The sequence below is a fragment of the Sparus aurata genome, chromosome 1 (assembly GCF_900880675.1).
Source record: "Sparus aurata chromosome 1, fSpaAur1.1, whole genome shotgun sequence".
Taxonomy (NCBI): Eukaryota; Metazoa; Chordata; class Actinopteri; order Spariformes; family Sparidae; genus Sparus; species Sparus aurata.
Window position 1 is genome coordinate 12018428 of NC_044187.1, and position 18596 is coordinate 12037023.

General features: G+C 41.1%; 3 protein-coding genes across 12 annotated transcripts in view; 1 reads left to right on the forward strand and 2 right to left on the reverse strand.

Moving 5' to 3' along the window:
- On the reverse strand, nucleotides 1-10840 carry osbp (oxysterol binding protein). Of its 5 annotated transcripts, XM_030413734.1 has the most exons (21): nucleotides 10679-10840; nucleotides 9520-9690; nucleotides 9017-9225; nucleotides 8731-8893; nucleotides 8526-8637; nucleotides 8232-8430; nucleotides 8002-8116; nucleotides 7828-7891; nucleotides 7556-7723; nucleotides 7214-7459; nucleotides 6860-6980; nucleotides 6584-6687; nucleotides 6331-6426; nucleotides 5993-6177; nucleotides 5668-5897; nucleotides 5481-5519; nucleotides 5252-5299; nucleotides 4406-4444; nucleotides 4273-4305; nucleotides 4097-4135; nucleotides 1-3328 (listed from the first exon to the last, which is right to left on the reverse strand). In XM_030413734.1, the coding sequence occupies exons 2-21, from the start codon at nucleotides 9651-9653 to the stop codon at nucleotides 3186-3188; spliced, it is 2487 nt and encodes an 828-aa protein (XP_030269594.1). In that variant the 5' UTR covers nucleotides 9654-9690; nucleotides 10679-10840; the 3' UTR covers nucleotides 1-3185. The 5 variants fall into 5 exon arrangements, with proteins under 5 accessions (XP_030269594.1, XP_030269604.1, XP_030269617.1 ...); XM_030413744.1 differs by lacking the exons at nucleotides 4097-4135; nucleotides 4273-4305; nucleotides 4406-4444; XM_030413757.1 differs by lacking the exons at nucleotides 4097-4135; nucleotides 4273-4305; nucleotides 4406-4444; nucleotides 5252-5299 and having other exon boundaries at nucleotides 7834-7891.
- Nucleotides 8875-18596, forward strand: part of pcm1 (pericentriolar material 1) — a 24688-nt gene continuing 14966 nt past the window's right edge. For 2 of the 6 annotated variants that reach the window (XM_030413660.1, XM_030413700.1), the window contains exons 1-4: nucleotides 14633-14871; nucleotides 16171-16285; nucleotides 16539-16784; nucleotides 17295-17621. In XM_030413660.1, the coding sequence (XP_030269520.1) occupies nucleotides 16190-16285; nucleotides 16539-16784; nucleotides 17295-17621 (669 nt within the window). In that variant the 5' untranslated portion in view covers nucleotides 14633-14871; nucleotides 16171-16189. Of the gene's footprint in view, nucleotides 8925-9019; nucleotides 9111-14632; nucleotides 14872-15428; nucleotides 15724-16170; nucleotides 16286-16538; nucleotides 16785-17294; nucleotides 17622-18596 lie in introns of those variants that run through there. The other 4 variants (XM_030413668.1, XM_030413689.1, XM_030413679.1 and 1 more) reach the window with 4 other exon arrangements.
- Nucleotides 11754-14673, reverse strand: sart1 (spliceosome associated factor 1, recruiter of U4/U6.U5 tri-snRNP). Its single transcript, XM_030413776.1, has one exon. The coding sequence runs from the start codon at nucleotides 14274-14276 to the stop codon at nucleotides 11925-11927; it is 2352 nt and encodes a 783-aa protein (XP_030269636.1). The 5' UTR covers nucleotides 14277-14673; the 3' UTR covers nucleotides 11754-11924.

The window sequence follows — 18596 nt, forward strand, 5'->3', positions numbered from 1 at the left end:
TGCACTTCATCTCCGTTCAGACTTTAATATTTTCAACTTCTAACACAATCTTGCTAAAAAAAAAAACTGCATTGAAGGACAGAAAAAGGTGGAAAGTATGCTGAGAACAGTGAATCAGTACATATGTATATTTTTTTTTAACTCATTGACATGTAGGAAAAGCTTTCAAAACAAACTTGCAATATAACAAAATCCTAATCAGTCACTTAGGACATGAAACATAACGGATGTAATGTACGTCAGGTGCAAGAACACCATCAGTCAGTTTTCTTTTTTACAAATTGTGGGAAGTTGTGATATTATGAATAGTGATCTCAACAGTGCAGGGCAAAAAACATAGCTTAAAAGGTGAAAAAGGTAGAAACTTAAAAAAAAAAACATACAAAGATGAAATGACAGACCTACACAGATAAGGACAGTGGCTAAAAATCAAGGCTATATATATGTTGAAAAAGACAGGACAGACAGAAACCTATGAACTCACTCTGTAGCAGAGATGTAGTGTGGCAGTAAGCTGTACAGTCCTCACACGTCAGTTTAAATGATGTATAAAGCAACAGTAGTTCATAGTGAGGAATGGTTCAGACCAAAAGAAATTAATGTCATTTAAAATAAAGCAATCCTGGATAGTAGGGTGACTCACAGTAACATGGTACACAATGAAAATGCATCCAGTTCTCAGGAAATAAAAAGAAAAGTGCATCTCTGCCATTAGATTCTCTATCAATATAACCAGTTAATATCACAATTACTTTACTATTTAATATATTTACACAGAAATATTTGCAACATTATGTTTTGTGATCTTCATTTTCAGTGTTCTCTTTTTAAGTACACTTGAATATAAAATGAAATTTAGATTTTCATCACCCACTCAGTCCTTCCACTCATATGACAAACAGAAGAGACAAATACAATGACACAACTCAGTTTTTGTTGTTTTAGTTCTCGCTTCACACGTTTCATTTTGTGCCACATGTACACCTACAGAGGCACTCTTATTGCTGTCTGTTTAAAAATCTACACTCACAACACACAAAGATTCAGATAACCTAAATCAGAATTAAAGCTATGATCAATATGTTTGAAGGAAACCAGGAGGACAAAAACACTCGCCTCACATTTCCCTTGAGTTTACTAATCATCAAGCTGATAGAAATCAGCACACAGCTCAGTGACAGCCTGAAGCACAGCTCTGCTGCTCTGAAATTGATCTCAGCTGTTCAGATGGTGAACATCAACATTTACTTTGAAAGCAGAAGTGAATACTTCGGTGACAGAAGTGAATAGTGAGCGCACAAACATTGGATATGAGGCTACAGCTACATTCATTAAAGAGCAGCTTAACACCCAGTTTATTTTGAGCACGCACCGTTGACAGATTTTAAAAAATGCAAATTAGGTGATGGTGATACGTGCGTGATAGGTTTCACACGTTTCTGAGTATGTAATTTACCAACTCAGAAAAGTAGCTTTAGTGTTAAATTAAGTCTTTACATTGAAGTGTTGAAGAAAAAAAACAAAAAAGACAAAAAGCCAGGGTTCTGATTGTTTTTTTCCCCCTGTTGGTATTTTCATACTTAATTTTTCCTTTGGTACTTAGTTTATCCTAATTTGACTCCAACCACTGTTATAATTCATATAGTATTCATTATAATTTTAAATAAAGATTGTACTTCTATTAAAATGAATGTGCTACACAAAGAAATTTAATTATTCTCAGTCAATATAAAAAAACATAGAAAAAACATGAAAATTAAAGTTAAAAAAGGTTATTAAAAATGTTCTTATATATGGAATAAAATATGTTGCCATTTAAGAACCACTTTTTGGAATACATAAAGGGACAGTTCTCCCCCAAATCAAAAATACATATTTAAATACACATTAGCGGTGGTGCTATTTGGGTTGTTTTGAAGTGACTTGCTGGATACTGGAGACACTGACCTAGAGATGTCATCATGACCTGGTTACTCAAGATAATCCACAGAGCTTTTTGTCAGCAGTTCTATTAAGGGAATATTTTCTTTCTACCAAACTACATCCACCAATTACATCTACTTATGGACGAGAGCGCAAGTTGAGTGCCATCTAATTCAATTAGACCTGAAAGTAGGCAAACACTGCAGCCGATATCTCCAAAAGTTGGCAACCCACACCAAACCAATCTGAATGGAAACATAGCGCTGCAAGTGCAGTAAAAGGAAAAATGTGTTTTTGATTCTGGGGTGAACCGTTCGTTTAAGTTTACCAGACCAGACTTTATATATGGAGGGTATAATCTTAATTAACTACTTTCACAATGCTTCACCACAATCATGTATTTTACAGGAGGATCAGGGAAATATCAGGGAAAAAATTAAATCACAATTAGGTTTTGAAATGGATTAATAAACAAAAAGCTACGATATAGTTGTTTCACTTTAGGGATTAAATTAGCACCGCAAATCACAATAAATTCAAAGGCAAAATTAACATTTTATACCAGTCCAAAATATAATTGTTTATTTATTCCTCGAGAAACAATATTTAAGTATCTTCTGTCAAACACTGAAACTCATACGTCTATGAACCTGGGGTGGTCTGAAAACGGTATAGTCAATCATTAAAGAAAAGGTTGGGTATTATTTTTTTGCTTTGCAGTGGTGCTGTGTTGGGGATATGCAATAAATTATTTGCTAAATAATCTGAATGCACAACAAAAACAAACATTAATTACACATCAGGTGACAGGTCACTCTATCTCAGCAAACCTTACATATTTTAAGATGTCATCTGAATGAATTATGCCTTTGACAACAAAGACAATGCACAATGAGATTACAGGTGTATTCTCTTGCTAATCAAAGGCTGTACCAAGGAACCAACAAGCAGTGGACCAAGACAGAGATAAACACCAGTGTTTGAGAGGCAGTGAGAGGGATTTCAATTATACAACAATGCTACAATGTGCATTGTACCTAAGTTGGACAGAATGTCCAGACGCTCTTAATCCTGAGCAAATCACTGCTGGAAAAGAGGAGATGAGCGGGCTGAGCCGATAAAGCTGAAGAAAAGTTGATGTCAGGCATGATTCCCCACTTTAGCTGATGTAAAGTAAGTCACCTCTTACCGTCTTCTTATTTGTACACACACACACACACACACACACACACACACACGATAACAGGCTGACTTGGCTGGGATCAGAAGATGTCGGGACACGTGTCCCAGCTGCCTTGCTCCTTTGCCTCCCAGTACCCGCCTTTGTAGACATGCAAGGTCTCTCCAGAAACAGGGTCATCTAACTTCTCGAACCACATTGCCTGGTAGTTGTCTTGATGGGCGCCTAAAGTAAATGAAAGTCAATATTTTAGAGAGGAAGCTTCAGAAGACCTGAGCTGAAGGTTAAGAAACCTCAGAGCCATGAGAACAACTGAGCTGATATGCTCTTAGATAGATGACTAAAGGACAGAGATACGTAATGTTTCTGACTGATGGCCAGCCCGGCCTACCAGCACAAAGCATTAGTATTTAACGACCTGGGAATGGGACACAAAAATTAAAAAACAAATTACACCTTTGACTGCAGACTTGTAAACTAGTCTAAAAGCAAGAAATCACCCAGAGAACAGTCAAAATAAAGCACAATTTAAGATAGAGGACTAAACACTGTCCAATACGTAGTGCGACACATCTTAGACCTCTTCAGTGAATGAAGAAACGGATGCCTGTTTTATCTAATGCTTCACTTGACTAAGAAAACATGACATGTTAGTTCAAATTATATAAATTGAAAAGTATATGATTTATTGCGCAAGTTTCTGATCACTTGGTTTTTGGATGCACCTTATAAAAACACAAAACAAAGAACAGGAATTATTGATGATTATTCTTCTGCCATATGACATGTGGAGGGAACCAGGCTCAAAACTAATGCTCAGAACTAATGGGTCAATGACAGACAAAATGCTACGACCAAAATACTAAAGTACTAGGCTTGTGCTGACCCTGAAGTCAGTTACAGTCTTCTACAAGGTTAAGACTGTCCACCTAAATCTAAATAAGGAACTAAATGAATGAAGGGATAATGGGGAGCAACACTGATGTTACTTGCTTTTGGCTTGAGCTCCATAAGGACCTTCCTTGCCTTCCACTAAGAGAGAACAAGTTGCAAAGGATGTAAAGAGGAAATGATGGAAGATGAGCAGGGTTTCTTAGTCTAGATTAAATCTAAACTACAACAATGTTTTGAAATAATTGTACTGCATGTGTTATAATCAGAATACTTGCTTAGGTAAGGGGGGGGCGATGGTCCATAAGGGGCTGAAAATAGAAGAATTGAGGATGAATCTTTGCGAGTTTATATATAAAAGATGAAAGTATAAAGAAGAAACAGAGAATGAAATGTAAGAAAACTACTTGCATGCAACAGGTGTAAGAGGGGGAGAGTCCTCTGTGTCAGCTTAACACCAGCACAGAGAAAACAGACGTGAACCCACAACTCAAACAGTATCTACACAGAATTCTTGTTTATGTTCACTTTAGAAGTGCTGTGCGCAGCATTTAAGGCTAAATAGGCTTGTAAACAATGCCGTGAGGGCTAAGAATACTTATTATCCACTAAAATCACTGGTATATCACTTCCTGTCATAAAGATGATCCCTGCTTCTTAACTCCTAAGATATTTATTTCTATCTTTGTCTGCACTTCTTCCAATTTGTGCTTTAAAGCAACACAAACAAACAGATGATTTCTAGTTTTATCAGATTTGGAGGCAGTGTAGAGGCCGATATAAGCTACAATTCTCTCTCACCCGTAGTGCCACTTGTCCATCTAGATTGTTTGATGGGAAATGCAGACTTTTTTTAGATATTGGCCGTAAAGACATCTGCCTTCTCTTAATTATACTGGAACTAGATGGCACTGAAGGAACTGTGCATCTACTCATGGATGAGAGGCCATCTAATACCACTTTCATACAAAAATTTGCATGCGTTTGCAGGATTTTTAATATTGGGTAAACCCACTAAAAATAGGAAGTTGACTCCTTTTCCGTTCCGTTCTGTTCTTCCACATTTTTTCTTGTGTGTCAAATTTGTCATGACAAAATGTGCTAGAAAAACAGGACACAGTAGAAAGTAAGTAGTAAAGATGTTTTGAGGCTTTCCATGAATAAAAAATGAGTAATATCTTCCTCACTGCTCTGTTAGCACAACACAAAGCACTTTTAAAAAGGACATATAATGTAAAGCTGTGAAGTGATACTTGCTTTCATCAGAAACCTCATTTGCTTCTATGCCAGTCTCCACTGCATCAGCTGAACAGAACAGAAATCAATAAAGGGATGGTAACAGGTGAATGAAATGTTCACAAGATGATGAAGGAGGACATTAAGCACTGTCCTATCATATACAAATATACTGTAGAGGTGTGTTTGGATCTAGGATTGGTATCTAGTTAGATCGAGGGTGGGAAAAGACTAAGAGAAGAGTACTTGCTTTTCAAGGGTGAGTCATTGATTGAATCCTCAGTGACAGCTTAGGGATGAGACAGAGACAAGCAGACAAGGTATCCAAGACAGACAGACAGACAGAGTGGACAAAAGATGAATGGACAGAAAAATATTGGAAGGAAACAGAAGATAAACACCCAAACACGGATCATTTCTTTTTATTCTTTTAGTACCTTCTTCAGGTGAGCTGGCTGCTTTAACAGCCTCCCTCTCCCTCTCTCGACGGGTGATGCGCTGTTTCTCTTCCAGCCTCTGTTTCTCTGCGTTCGCCTCATCCCAGCGGCCGTCCTCCATTAACCGCTGATCAGGGCGTCTTCGGCTGTCAGTTGGCGCCACTCCCTCTTCAGGTTCATTGAGTGTCAAGGCAAGTGAGGAGAAGAAGTACATGTTCTCTGCTCCCTCTCTGTGGAAAGTTATGATGATAAAAGATCAGAAGCACGAAGCGAAAGCAGTTTCAAAGATGTCAATACTGCCTATTTCTTTACAACAAGAACTCACGGTAGAGGGTTCTTTGTCCAGATTTCTTTGGCTTTGAGGGTTTGATAGACAGTCCTCTGTTTGCCTTCTGTGCCGTTCTCGCCTTTACTGCTCTGCATGATCCTGGAGAACTCCATCTTCTCATCCCAGGTTCCTGATAGCACGTAATGAGCCTTCCCATCCTTATCTGTAACTACTCCTGTTACCTGAGAGACAAACGCTGCTTTCAACCTACATCACTTTTATATTTGTAAATATACATCTTCCTGTTAAGACACACATCAGCTCTGGCTTTACATACAGCAAGAGCTATAGAATTAAAAAAATAATTTAAAGAATAATACAATTAAAAAGCCCACCTTTCTTGGTACGTCTCTGGAAAAGTAACTATAGGGAGCAAACTTGAGGTGGCAGCGATCTCCTGTCTTGTGGTTTACCACATCTATCTCCCCTGACTGGAGGGGCAGAAAGGAGAGAGACACAATGTTCTGATGATACAACTTAAAAGGATAAACCTAGTAGAACAATAAGCAAATATCATCTAAAGCCATATCTGTCATATATACATGATATTGCTATGTAGTTAGTAATGTTGTTAAGCTTTGAATGTACCTGGTCAATCCATAATTTCCCCACGATTATGTTGTGTACTGTGGTAGTCACTTTCTTCCAAGAGTAGTGATTGTCGCTCTTGTCAAATAAACACTGGATAGAACCTGGGGACAGAGGTGGAATAATGTTAGAGCTGGCAGTGATCATCTTTAACCTGTTCATCAAAAATATTAATGCCATGTCCCACATCTATGGTGCAAACTAGGGCGTGAGTCTATATATCTACACATCGCAAACGATACATTTTTCTCATTAAACATGTTTCATTGCACTCACCCAAAGGCATAATAGAGAGATATTTTCCTCTGAACTTGCTGGCCAGGGTGATTTCTTGTCTGAGAGTCCAGCCCTTTTCTGAGATGGCGTGGTGAGCTGCAGCAGGTGGATGGTGGCTCACCTGAGGAGAGTGAGAGAAGAGAAGAGAGAGAAGCAAAGTCTAAATTTGACCATCACAAATAAATAAGAAATGCATACAAATACTTCATGAATGTGAACCTGTAGTTAAAACTTGCACATTTTAGTCAACGAGAAAAATCTATTGTCTGTAAGAGCCACTGATTAAATGTGTGATGTTGCCTTTTCACACTAAAATCCAAATTTTAAATGATTTCCAGAGTGTATTCCACAAACCTGTTCACAGAGGGAGCGGTAGCCACACTCGCTTAGCCGATCAAGCTCAAAGGTTTCTCCCAGCAGAGGATTGAAGGGTTTTCCTGTGCGGTGGACAGTGGTGGAGTATGAAGAGACTGTGAACGCAGCCACATAACACATCTGCTCCAGAGAGCTCTGACATTTAGCAGCCTTATCAAGCAGCTCGTAGTACTCCAGGTCCTCGGACAGACGCTGCAGCATTGAGAGCGGTTCGTTGAAATTCACCTGGTGCGTACAAAGTCAGAGAGGAGAAGTTTGATTACTTCTGATTATCCCACAAGAAAAGCCACTTGGTTACCAATAAGAGCACATGTTTCTTACAGGCATTGGTATCTTTGAGAGCTCCTTTCCAATACAGTTCTTCATGATGCTCCACAGATTGAGGTAATAGTTGGGCTTGTCTGGAATACGAGTCCGTCTTTGTCTAACCGGTTCTAGCTCAAGGGGCTGAGGAGACTCTGGATTGGATGCCAACGACAGTTCATCAAACTGGAAGAAGAGAAGGAAAACAGCCCTCAGGATCAGGTGGCTGGCAGAGGACAAGACAAGTCGATACAAATTAGAACTTGCTTACGAAAACAAAGTTAACACACATTTACCGACTGATCATCCATTCCAGTCTCACTGCTGAACCCGCTGACGTTGCTCCCAGATCTCCTGGTGGACAGATAAACAAGAAGGCATACATTTTAAAACTGAGTATTACACGTGCAATAAAAACCACACAAGATTTGAATATGAAATTACTGAAACAGGGAGTTATAAACCTGTGATACTTGGGGTCAGCAGGGACTGTAATAAACTCTGCTGGGTCTTCCATAGCATCAAAGAACTCATTGTCATCATCCTCATCACTGGCATCACCTTTACCCGACACACCGCCTAAAGTGAAGAGAGACAGATGGACAGTTGGTGCAGGTACATGACATGGCGGCCATGCTTTTGAGTAACACAAAAGGCCTAAAGACAGAAGCACAGGCTGGGATGAGAGCCGTACCTTTGTTACCTAAGGCTGGATTACTGAATGAAGAGGGGAGGACTGTGGCTCCTCTGAAAGCTCTTTCCAAGTGGTTGTGCTGCTTGGCCAGCTGCTCCAGAGTCTCTTCCAGCCGTATCCTCTGGTCTCTCTCTCCATGTAAGGCCTTCTGCCAGCGCTTACTATGGCTCTGGGCCAGGGAGAGGAAGTCTCTACATGCCTTGGGGAGCATGCAAAAACAAGAGTTACATTTCAGCAAGAGAGTCAACAACAATATTGCACATTCATCAGCAAACAAGTAATAGGGTGACTTACATTGATCATGGCATTCGAGGTGATTCTGAACAGCGTGGCCCTCTCTGTGACTTGTCTGATCTTCTCCCCCATGTCCCCTCCGACACGAATCCCCTCCAGTTCAGACAAAGACCTGCGTGTGCAAACAAAATAATCAAATAACCTTCACCTTTTGCTTCTTTGGATGATATTGTTTTACAAAGGAGCTCAGTTTGATAACCGATACCTTTGGAGGGCAGACCCATGCTTGACAATGAGATCGTTGCAGGTGGTGAGGTCCTCCACCTTGCTGTTGAGCGTTCGCAGTGTGGACTGGACTTCTGAGTTACGGCAGCCTCCACCCTGTCCTGAAGTGGGGGGAACTGCAGGACAATCATCACCCGAGTCATCTGAGAGAGAGAACAGACCAAAAACAAAAGGGTTAGGGTTTTGTGCTGCCGTTTAAGCCATTTTGTCATTTCTGTAAATGTTCTGTCTCCTGCATTCTTTAACATATCTGTGTTCCCTCTCACCAGATTCAGCCTGCATGCGGACTGCCTTTGCCTTGGCGAGCTCCAGAGCTGTGATCCATCGCTGGCGCTCTACTTCTGAGTTGGCCTTCAAGTGGTAGGTCTGCGCCCCTCCATTGGAAATTACAAAATTGCACGAGTCCTCCACAGCAATATTGGCTGTTGCCAGGTTGATGGTGCCTCGGCATGTGTGACCCATCTCTGCTTGGGTCCTGGAACAAAGAGGCAAATAGAGTTTCGAAATCTCTGTTTTGTAACGTGAGAAATGTAATTCTTTTGGAAGGCAACTGTATATTTGCTTTAAATTGTGCATATAAAAGCCCATTTCAGAATTTGAGTGCACTGTTCATTTAAATGCCCTTCGGGGCACTGAGATACTGCTTGTTACATTTTCTTTTTAAAAAAAATATCTATTTAGTATACAACCCGACCCTATGTTCTCACACTGACTTCCTGTTAAGCAAGGCAAAACCCTGTAAATTCATTACAAATTCAGTCAGACCTACCTGTAGTAAGACAGCAGTCCATTGCTCAGAACGAACCAGCGTCTCTGGTAACCTTTAATGTAGTTGGTCCATTTGAAGAGCCAACCCTTGTAGTTGTCTCCAGGGGTTGGAGTGGGGGGTTTAGGCTCCGACATCACAACAGCCTGTGCTTTCACTGGGTGAAGTTAGAGCCTGTTGAGATAAAAAAAAAAAAAACAACAACAAATCAAGTTGTACACTGATCTTCCAGTGTTGGACATGTTACTGTTAGTTTTCCTGAATGCACATTTGACACATTAAATGTATGCAGAAAGTGGTTTGGCTAATTAATGTCAACGTGTTTGTCATCCTATGTCATATATTAAGGCATAATATGATGTGTTTGTTAATCTTTCTGGTTCTTTATATTTAGGGAATTGTTAACATCAACAAATATTAAGCTCTGCCAATGAATAAATACCAACCTCCTGTTTAGCTTTTGATAATGTGAAAACTTTAGATCAACACATGCATACTCAATAGCATGACTGCTATTTATCGAATTTACGTTACTCACAGATAAATGTATGAATGCTGACTGGTCCACATTTGACATTTACAATATATTACAATAGCTAAGACTGTTAGCGTAGTAAACAGTGAGGGCTAGCTTCCACTATCAAACCCCCCTAACATGAACCGGGAATTAACACGGTTATCTCTGATGTCGTGTTATGATGCCGTTATGACAGTTTCTTGGATTCAGCATTAACGTGAAATATACAAATTACAACACTACATAAAAGTGGTTGAGTGCTGACATCACTTCTCAGCAATAATCTGTTTAGCTAACGTTTTCCGTTACTGACCTGTAACGGCAACTCCGAAAGCCTGAGAAAACACAGGTCACTACCGATCACAGTCACCTAAACCAACCACATATTTGCCAGGATTACTTACTAGTAAGTAAGTAGTACAAGTAAGTAGTCTGGATATTTGGATGTAGTTCCAGGAACAAGAAGCCAATTCTGGGCATCAAAGCCACTTAAAACAGTGCTAAGCTTGCTGCTAGCTAAACAACAGGAAGCTGTCAAACAGCCGGACACGTTGGAAACGATAATAATATCTCAAATGTGCAACTCTCAGTTTCTTTGTCCGATATTTTAATAGACATTAAAGCATTATCATATTTACCGCTTACCTTTACCGAGCGAGACTTTAGCTATTCGAGGTGTACATGGCGTACTCAATGTAGCGCTGTTAGCTTGCAAGGGTTAGCTTTGCTAACTACTTTCGTAGATGAACCGTGGACCTATGGGATGAACGCCTACTTTGCTACAAGTTGTGCAACAGAAATATCCGTCGTTGAGCCCCTTGGTAGTCAGCATTGGTTCCGATGAAGACAGGCGACATGAAAGTACTGAAACAAAACAGAACTTGCTTTGCCTTTTTTCTTTTTTTTTTTTTTTGCAAAGATATATTTACAGCATTTACAGTATCTGTACTACAATATCAACAGTTGTTTTTAATCGAAAGTAAATGCTTGCTTATGTTTATTCACAATTTAATTTAAATGAATTAGTTTAAATATTTTTTTATTTAACTGAGAGGGACAACCCCACCACTGTCATGGCCTTTTAATAGACACTACAAGGCTGCCATCTGTTGTACAAAAACAAATACACCCTTTTTTTGCAGTAATGTGACATGTATGTAAAATGAAAAACATTTGGGAAATGCATATTGTTAATATCAGTTTATATCTTCTTCAATTTGTCCTCAGTTGAAACATTTAAAAGCATCACTAATATTATTTAATTAACTATTTTATTTATAATTTGAAAGGCATGGCTATCAACCAACTACTTGTAAGGAATTATCTCACACACTGTGTATTAATGTTTTTGTTTTTCACAGAAAGGTTGAAACCATTAAAGTGGATATGTAAATCAATAATAAACATTTTTAGTGTTTTAATTTTGGATTTGCTGTAAACCACATTTAACTTAGGAAACCCAAGTGCATTTTAAAAATTCTTTGGATTTTTAATTCCTTTTATTGTTTATCACCACCAGACCTGTCATAAACCTCACGCCATGAAATGTGAAATTAAACTAAATAAAAAGGCATTCAGAATTGACACAACTTAATTAAAATTATTGAAATTATTTACACCTTCACTAAAACAATATTCTCATCCTGTGTTTAATTACCTTCCGAGTTGCTCCACACATTGAAAATTTGACACATAGTAAAATAAAAAAAAAAGAAATATCTCTGATTGGTACTCATTTTATTGGACAATTCTTAACTACAACAACAAAGCTTTTATGAAGTAAGCATGAAATAGGATCAGTTTCTTTAAGCATCGTGTGTATGTATATGTATATCTGTGTATGTGTAAATGCATGTTTATGTTTAAGATAATCAACTACCCCCCCAAAAAATTATTTGGTGATAGTGTTTGCATTCATACTTTTTCCACTCCCACTAAGCACAATATATGGTGTTTTCTGGGATTTCTGTTTCTCTTGAAGCAAAGCCACCGTGCCCAGAGGAGTGTCACTGCTGCTCATCTTCTTCAGCAGTGCCTCCTCCTCCAGCTTTTTCATCCTCCTCTCGGTCTTCATCTTTCCGGACCCTTTTCCATGGAATCGATGAGAAAGCTGCCTGAAGGCTTCTTTTGGAGTGAGTTTCCGCCCAGATTCATCCACATACTCAATCTTGACGTCAGGCTTGTAGGCATCCTTCTCCTTGAAGTCTTGAGTGAAGCCTCTGTATTCTTCACGGCGACTGTACTTGTCATCGAAGCCCATCTTGTCCTCAATGCAGTAGTTGTCATTAGGCAAGGCGCCTTTCGGTGCTCTGACACGGGCTACTTTCTGCATTTGAGTGTCCAACAGACCTTTGTTTTTGCACAGCAGCAGGGCAGCAGCAAGGCCAGAGTTGACAATGGGCTCTTCATCCAAAATGGTGGCAGAGGCTGTAGAGAAATCAGGTTGTTTCTGCTCCTCATCCAGGTTAACGGTGCTCCATCCAACATTCTCATCCATATCCGAGTCTGAACCTCCAGCGTCATCTTTCTCCTCTTCCTGCTCAAAGTCCATAATGTCTTCTTGGTCCTCTCTGTTGCCTGACAGTCCATATGTTGGAATGTCACCCAGAGTTCTGCAAAACTCTGAGGTGGCGTTGAAAACAATGTTGTTCCTCTTCTCTGGATCATTGTCGTTGTCACCTTTAGCGAGCTCTTTAATCTGCTCTGCCACCTTTTCCCCAGAGTCTTTGAGAAGCTGCTTTTGCTTCAGCTTCCTCTGCTTTGCCAGCTGTTTCTGCAGTTCCTGCTCTGCCTCATCCTCCTCAATCACAGCTGGTTCAGGAGGTGTAAAGTCGTCCTCGTCACTTATGTCCATTTCTGCCATCCTGATGTCATCAGACATTTGGGGGATGTTGCTTGGCAATTTTCTCTCCTCCTTCTTCTCCTCGTCGTTGTCCTCCTCCTCCTCCTCCTCCTCCTCTTTTATCTCTTTGCCCTCTTCCTCCAGTTGTTTGCGGCCTCTACCGCGTGATCTGGAGCCAAAATCAGTGCTGCGAGTGTCATCGAGTGCAAGTTCATCTGCAACTGTCACCTTCTCCCTCTTCCTGATTTTCTTCACACGGCGTTTTGTCTTCTTAAAGCCGACCATTTCCTGAGGCGTATAATACTCTGAGGCGATATTGAGCGCAGGCATTTCCAAAGACTGGGCCTGGTTTCGTAGAGCCTCTCTCATGGCCTGAAGCTCCCGCTCTCGCTCGCCATCAGCGAAGCCCCCTGTATTCAACCTGAAACTCTTTTTCTTTTCGCCATCAATTTCCTCGTCATACTTGGACAGAACAGAGTGGGCCTTGAACGTAACCATGTCATCCACACTCTCCTCTTCTTCGTAGGGCTTGTAATCTGGCTTTTTCTTTTTCAACTCCACATTCTTCTCTGCTTTTTCCTTGTCCACCATTCCCACATTAACGAGCACATCTTCCTCTTCTTCAAGGACACCTTTGTCCTGTAGGGTCAGGATGACAGTCTGGCCCTCGTTGAAGGAATCCACCTTGTGCTGCACTTTGAGTCCCTTCAGATCTCGAGATGTGTAGGCGTCATTTCTGGTTTGCGCAAACTCCTCTTCTACCAGACTGCTGACCCCAAACTCCTGATCCATCTCTTCCAGAAGTTTGGCTCTTTTCTCCGCCAGCTCTTTTTCTTTTGCCAGCGATCTGCTTCTCTCGACCCAAGCACATGTGTCATCCAGCCAGTCATCCTCTGCTAGGGTCTTGACTTTTCCCAATTTCTGGTTCTGGATGCGTTTTTCTTTGAGAGCTGCAAGCTTCTCTCTCATCTCCTTTTGCTGTTTGATGAGAACAGGGTTGATCGTCTCAGCCACCAGCGGTTCCTCTTTGGTGCCCAGCTCCTTTTTGTTGTCGCTTAGTGCCAGAGGCTTCAGACCCAGCTTGGCCCTGAGTTTGTTTGTCTCATCGATGCTGAGAGATGCATCTCCGCTGGCAGACTGAGGCCCTACTTCTGCACTGCCTTCTTCATATCCTAGATCAACTTTCTCCTTCTTCACTCGTGGCTCTCCGCCGCTCCTTTCACCTTTGGTACGGCTTTCCCGTCCACCCCTGTCCCTGGACCTGGAGCGTTTTCGTTTCTCTTTATCCCGGTCCGAGCCATCTCTTTCTCGGTCCTTGTGGCGATGTTTCTTGTGCTCGCGGCGGCGCTCTTCTGTGTCCTTGTCGCGGCTCTTTTCCTTGTGTTTTTTGGACGAGCCCATTATTCCCTCGGCAGGTTTAAATACTTAAGATCCCCAAAAAAAGTTGTTACAACACACTCGCTCACGCTGCGTGTTGGATAACAGGATCAAAAATGGTGCTAGTTGTCGTTCGCTAATTAGCCGACATTAGCTTTGAATGCTAAGTCGCCAACCGACGACGCGGCTCACTGAATGCGGAGGCAAAGGTTAAACCGTGCACAAAAACGTTAAAAGTAATCGATGACGAGCTAGGATGGGAAAAAATTGTTGAGCTGTATGTTTTCTTTACGCTACTTTAGCCATCTAGTCCACGTCCAGGCACACGACTTCATACTTCGCTAAACGAACAGCTAACGACAATATTGCTTCTTCCTGCAAATACACTTCCTGTAGTCAAGGATAAGCTAGCAGCTAATGCATACCGCCACCTGCTGTATGGGGGTGTTTACGACGTTATCAGGCCAGGATCACATCCATGAGTTGCTGCGTTTTGGCACAGAAAATACGTTGTTATTTATCAAATGGCTTTTACTAGACTCCGACGGGATTTGTAAAACCTTTTCTGCAATATATGAAGGGCTGGACAACGACAGCTTCTCCACTTTCACTCAGAACGGTAATATCCACGACGTCCCATTTCTTAAATTGTAAGCTAACTTAGCAATAGCCGTTCAAAATAAGTTACAATGAATAAAAGCCACTAACGTAATTTTAATCTGCTGCGTTTGTCGTTGGCGAATGCTAATTTGGGTTGTTTGTGAGAATAACCCAATTCCCTGCTCGACGTTTAGCGTTTAGCTTTGCTAACGTCAACCAGAGCTGAGATGCTTGTTTGCTTCAACTTTTATCGGGACATTTAAAGTTAGCTCCGGGCCGAGCAGCTGTTAGCAGGCTAGGTAGCATTAGCGAGTCTATCTCAGCAAGCATGACACATACGGTTTTGTGATTTATTTATAGACAAATAGCGCTAAATGATGTTGTGGTGTTCAATCGATAGGGGGTCGGAGTCATGTTAGTCAGTTAGCTGGTGCAGATCTGGGTTATTACGTGTTGCCATGGCGATTGTGGAGCGGAACTAGGTCACAAATGTTAAGCTAGCTAACTGTCAGTTAAGTTCAGCAAGAAGCAATCTCCGTACACTCACAACTGTTAAGCTTGTGTAAGATAACTACATGTGTTGTCCTGGTTATGGTGCCACGTTCTTCACATAAAGCTAACATTAACGAGTAGCCCAGCGGGGAACTGTGATAGAAAGCTGGCGCTAACTCGCTGCGTGGTGGAGGGAATGCCTCATTGTTTTTCCCCGGGAATCCGAGCGGGCCACACACACAAAACCCAGCGGCAGCTTGGCTAACGTCCGTAGAGAGGTCATCGTGAATGTCCACTAAGTTAGCCATTCGCCCAACATACAGATGCTTCTTAATCTGGTCGTGATCGGAGAGTTAACGTTAGCTAAAGTGAACGGCTGGTAAGAAATGACGCACTTGATGCTTGGATGTAACGGTTAGCCAAAACAGTTGGCTCTATAAATGGTTTTATGCGTTATTAACATTGGTCATATCAATGTTTAGCACATCGTAAGCAACGCGTCGATATTACTTGCTTGTTGTTGTTGTCCTGATATGAATTACAGTTAGCTAACTGTCAGATTTGATATTGTTTTGGGCCACTAACGCAAGGTTAACGTTAGTGACAGGTGCTAACGCTCAGTTAACGTTAACTAGCTAACGTTAGCTAGTTAACCTCACTTCACCCCTTCGCTGTGAACTGCAGTGAGCTAAGCAATCCGTACTTCACTGTGATATGGCCTTTTTACCGAAATGTTTTTTTTTTTCTAAACGTAGAATTGTTTAACTTCATTGTAGTGCAGTGTTATCTGTGTGATGATATGTATGCCTTTTGTTGTGAATTCCAGCAAGCCTTAAGTGGGTGATATGGCAACTGGGGGCACTCCTTTTGATGACAGTGCAGAAGAGCTGCACAACTGGAGTGTAACCAATGGCAGCCTGGTTGATAGACTCAACAACATGGTAAGGAATGGTCAGAAACAAAAGACTCTTTGTTTCATTTCCTCATTAGGTTGGGATGCTTCTCAACATTTTTGCCTATATTATATAGCCACCACCTTAAATTTCTCATTCAACCTCTTAAGTGCTTGTTGTTTTGTAAATATATCTTACTATGTTGTCACTCTCACGGCTTATTGATGAAGTTATGCACATGTCACTATGAACATAAACATGCATGATAAATAACAGTGTCAATGTTTTTCCTGTTCATCAGGACTGGGGTGTGCAGAAGAAAGGCAACCGATCCTCAGAGAAGAACAAGAAGAAGCTTTCAGCCGCAGTGGTGGAGAGCCGCCTGACCAATGATATTTCGCCAGAATCCACCCCTGGGGCTGGCCGCAGGAGAGCACGCACTCCTCATTCCTTTTCCCACATCAAATACACCACCCAGATGTCTGTCCCAGATCAGGCTGAGCTGGACAAGCTGCGTCAGAGAATCAATTTCACAGACTTGGATGAGGTAAAAAACTGCTGCGCTCTATAAGGCAGTGTTATGTTTAGTGTGGTCAATATGCTGTTGTTAATTCACAGCGCAGGAATACAAGCAAAGGTGTTTTTTTTGATAAATAAATCAATACTGACATTCTGGTAGATTAGATAGATTTATGAATATGTGAGAAGTAGCCCAGTCTGTTGACAGAGGTATCACAATGAGCAGATGGTTTGACGAACTAATAACAACAGGAATGTATAATAGAACCCAGCGCTAGGAACGAACCTTTCACAAAAAAAAAAAGTGTTTGTATCTATTGATATATACTCTTTGCTCTGATGTCTCAATCTCAAGTACATGTTATAAAAAAAAAAGATTATTATCATGCTGTAAGAGAGATATTTAATGATGGAATGCCAATACATTCCTTTGACGCTTTGGCAGGCCATGAGGACATGATGGCAGAATATTTTTCATAGTTTGGTATAGAGTTGCTTGGCTTGCTTTATCTGACTTGTATCTTCTTTTATTACCCAGAGGAGCATTGGCAGTGACTCCCAGGGACGTGTCACAGCTGCCAACAACCAGCGGCAGTTCGCTGGAGAAAACAAAAAGCCCTACAACTTCCTACCTCTGCATGTAAACACTAACAAAAGCAAAGAGCTGCTCCCTCCTTCGTCCTCTGCCCCAGCCACACCAGCTATCACCAAGGAAACTAAGAAACAGAGCCCAGGACTCAGGGACACGTTAACCCCTTTGGTTCCAACCAAGGATACTCCAAGGTTGAGTCGTGGTGCTGGCGACAGAGGGCCTGTGGCGCACAGAGAATATGGGAGGGGACAACCAAGAATAGACAGCAGCCAGGTAACATCATGTTTTTTTGTTTTTAAGGGTTTAGTCCACTCTTTCTCTTGTTTAACTTCCGCTTGATGTCTTGAGAATGGATGAGTAGAACAATGAGATGCTGGTCTCAAATACAAATATGTCCATCAAGTAGATGAGATGAGATGTTTTACTGAAAAAGTAAAAGCACTCACTTGCTGGTGAAGCAAGAGGAAAAGTTCAAAGTATCTTCAATATCAAATTTTACAGAAATGTCAAGAAACTGCACTCTGAGCCATACATGTCAACCTCATGGTGGCACTGGAGTACAAGGTGGGATCAACACAGTTTGGAGGATTCAGCCTGTGCTTAGCATGAAACTTTAAAAAAATGTTTTACGCCAGTCTGTCCTATTTTCGTCATGGTTAAGTGGCCGACAGACAGACAGACAGACGGCCACAAACTCATGTCATTAGCATGACTGAAAACTTAATTAACTTCAAGGAAATTAGGTCTTTGATAAAAAAGCACAGAATTGGAACATGTTTTGATATAGAACAGATCTCCTGTGTAACAACCAGATAACGTAGACGGTACCCACTGAACATTTTGCCATTTTGATCTAATGAAGTTGTTATTGGCACCTTAAACAAGAAACACATAACTTTTCCATCAGTAAAGTTTATCTCTAAGTAACATCTCCACCACAACCAAAAAGAAGTTTTAATTTATGTTATCCCTTTTCATAGCTACGCATAGCATTGTCTATATATCATTGCACTCTAGACTGCTCTGTGAAACCAGAACTAGGTTGAAAGTGAGGGAGAGCCTGTGCAGCTGAAACTAGGCTGTATTTAGGGCAATTTATAAATATGCCACCCCTGGTGCCCAACCCCCTTTCTGCCCTTATTTCGCCCAGTCTGAGCCGTCGCTACAGATGCTCACTAACCTTTCCTTACGTCTTTCTCTGTCTTCTTTTCATTTACTCTTCTGAAACCCACACCACCCCTCTCTGTG

Excerpts from the sequence above, each read along its gene's own strand:
- osbp (XM_030413734.1), bottom strand. The coding sequence starts at position 9,653 with ATGTCGGAGCCTAAACCCCCCACTCCAACCCCTGGAGACAACTACAAG. Across the intron at positions 8,638-8,730 it reads CATGGGTCTGCCCTCCAAAG|GTCTTTGTCTGAACTGGAGG; the intron begins GTATCGGTTATC and ends TTGCACACGCAG. Across the intron at positions 3,329-4,096 it reads TTATGGAGCTCAAGCCAAAA|GCGCCCATCAAGACAACTAC; the intron begins GCAAGTAACATC and ends CATTTACTTTAG.
- sart1 (XM_030413776.1), bottom strand. The coding sequence starts at position 14,276 with ATGGGCTCGTCCAAAAAACACAAGGAAAAGAGCCGCGACAAGGACACA.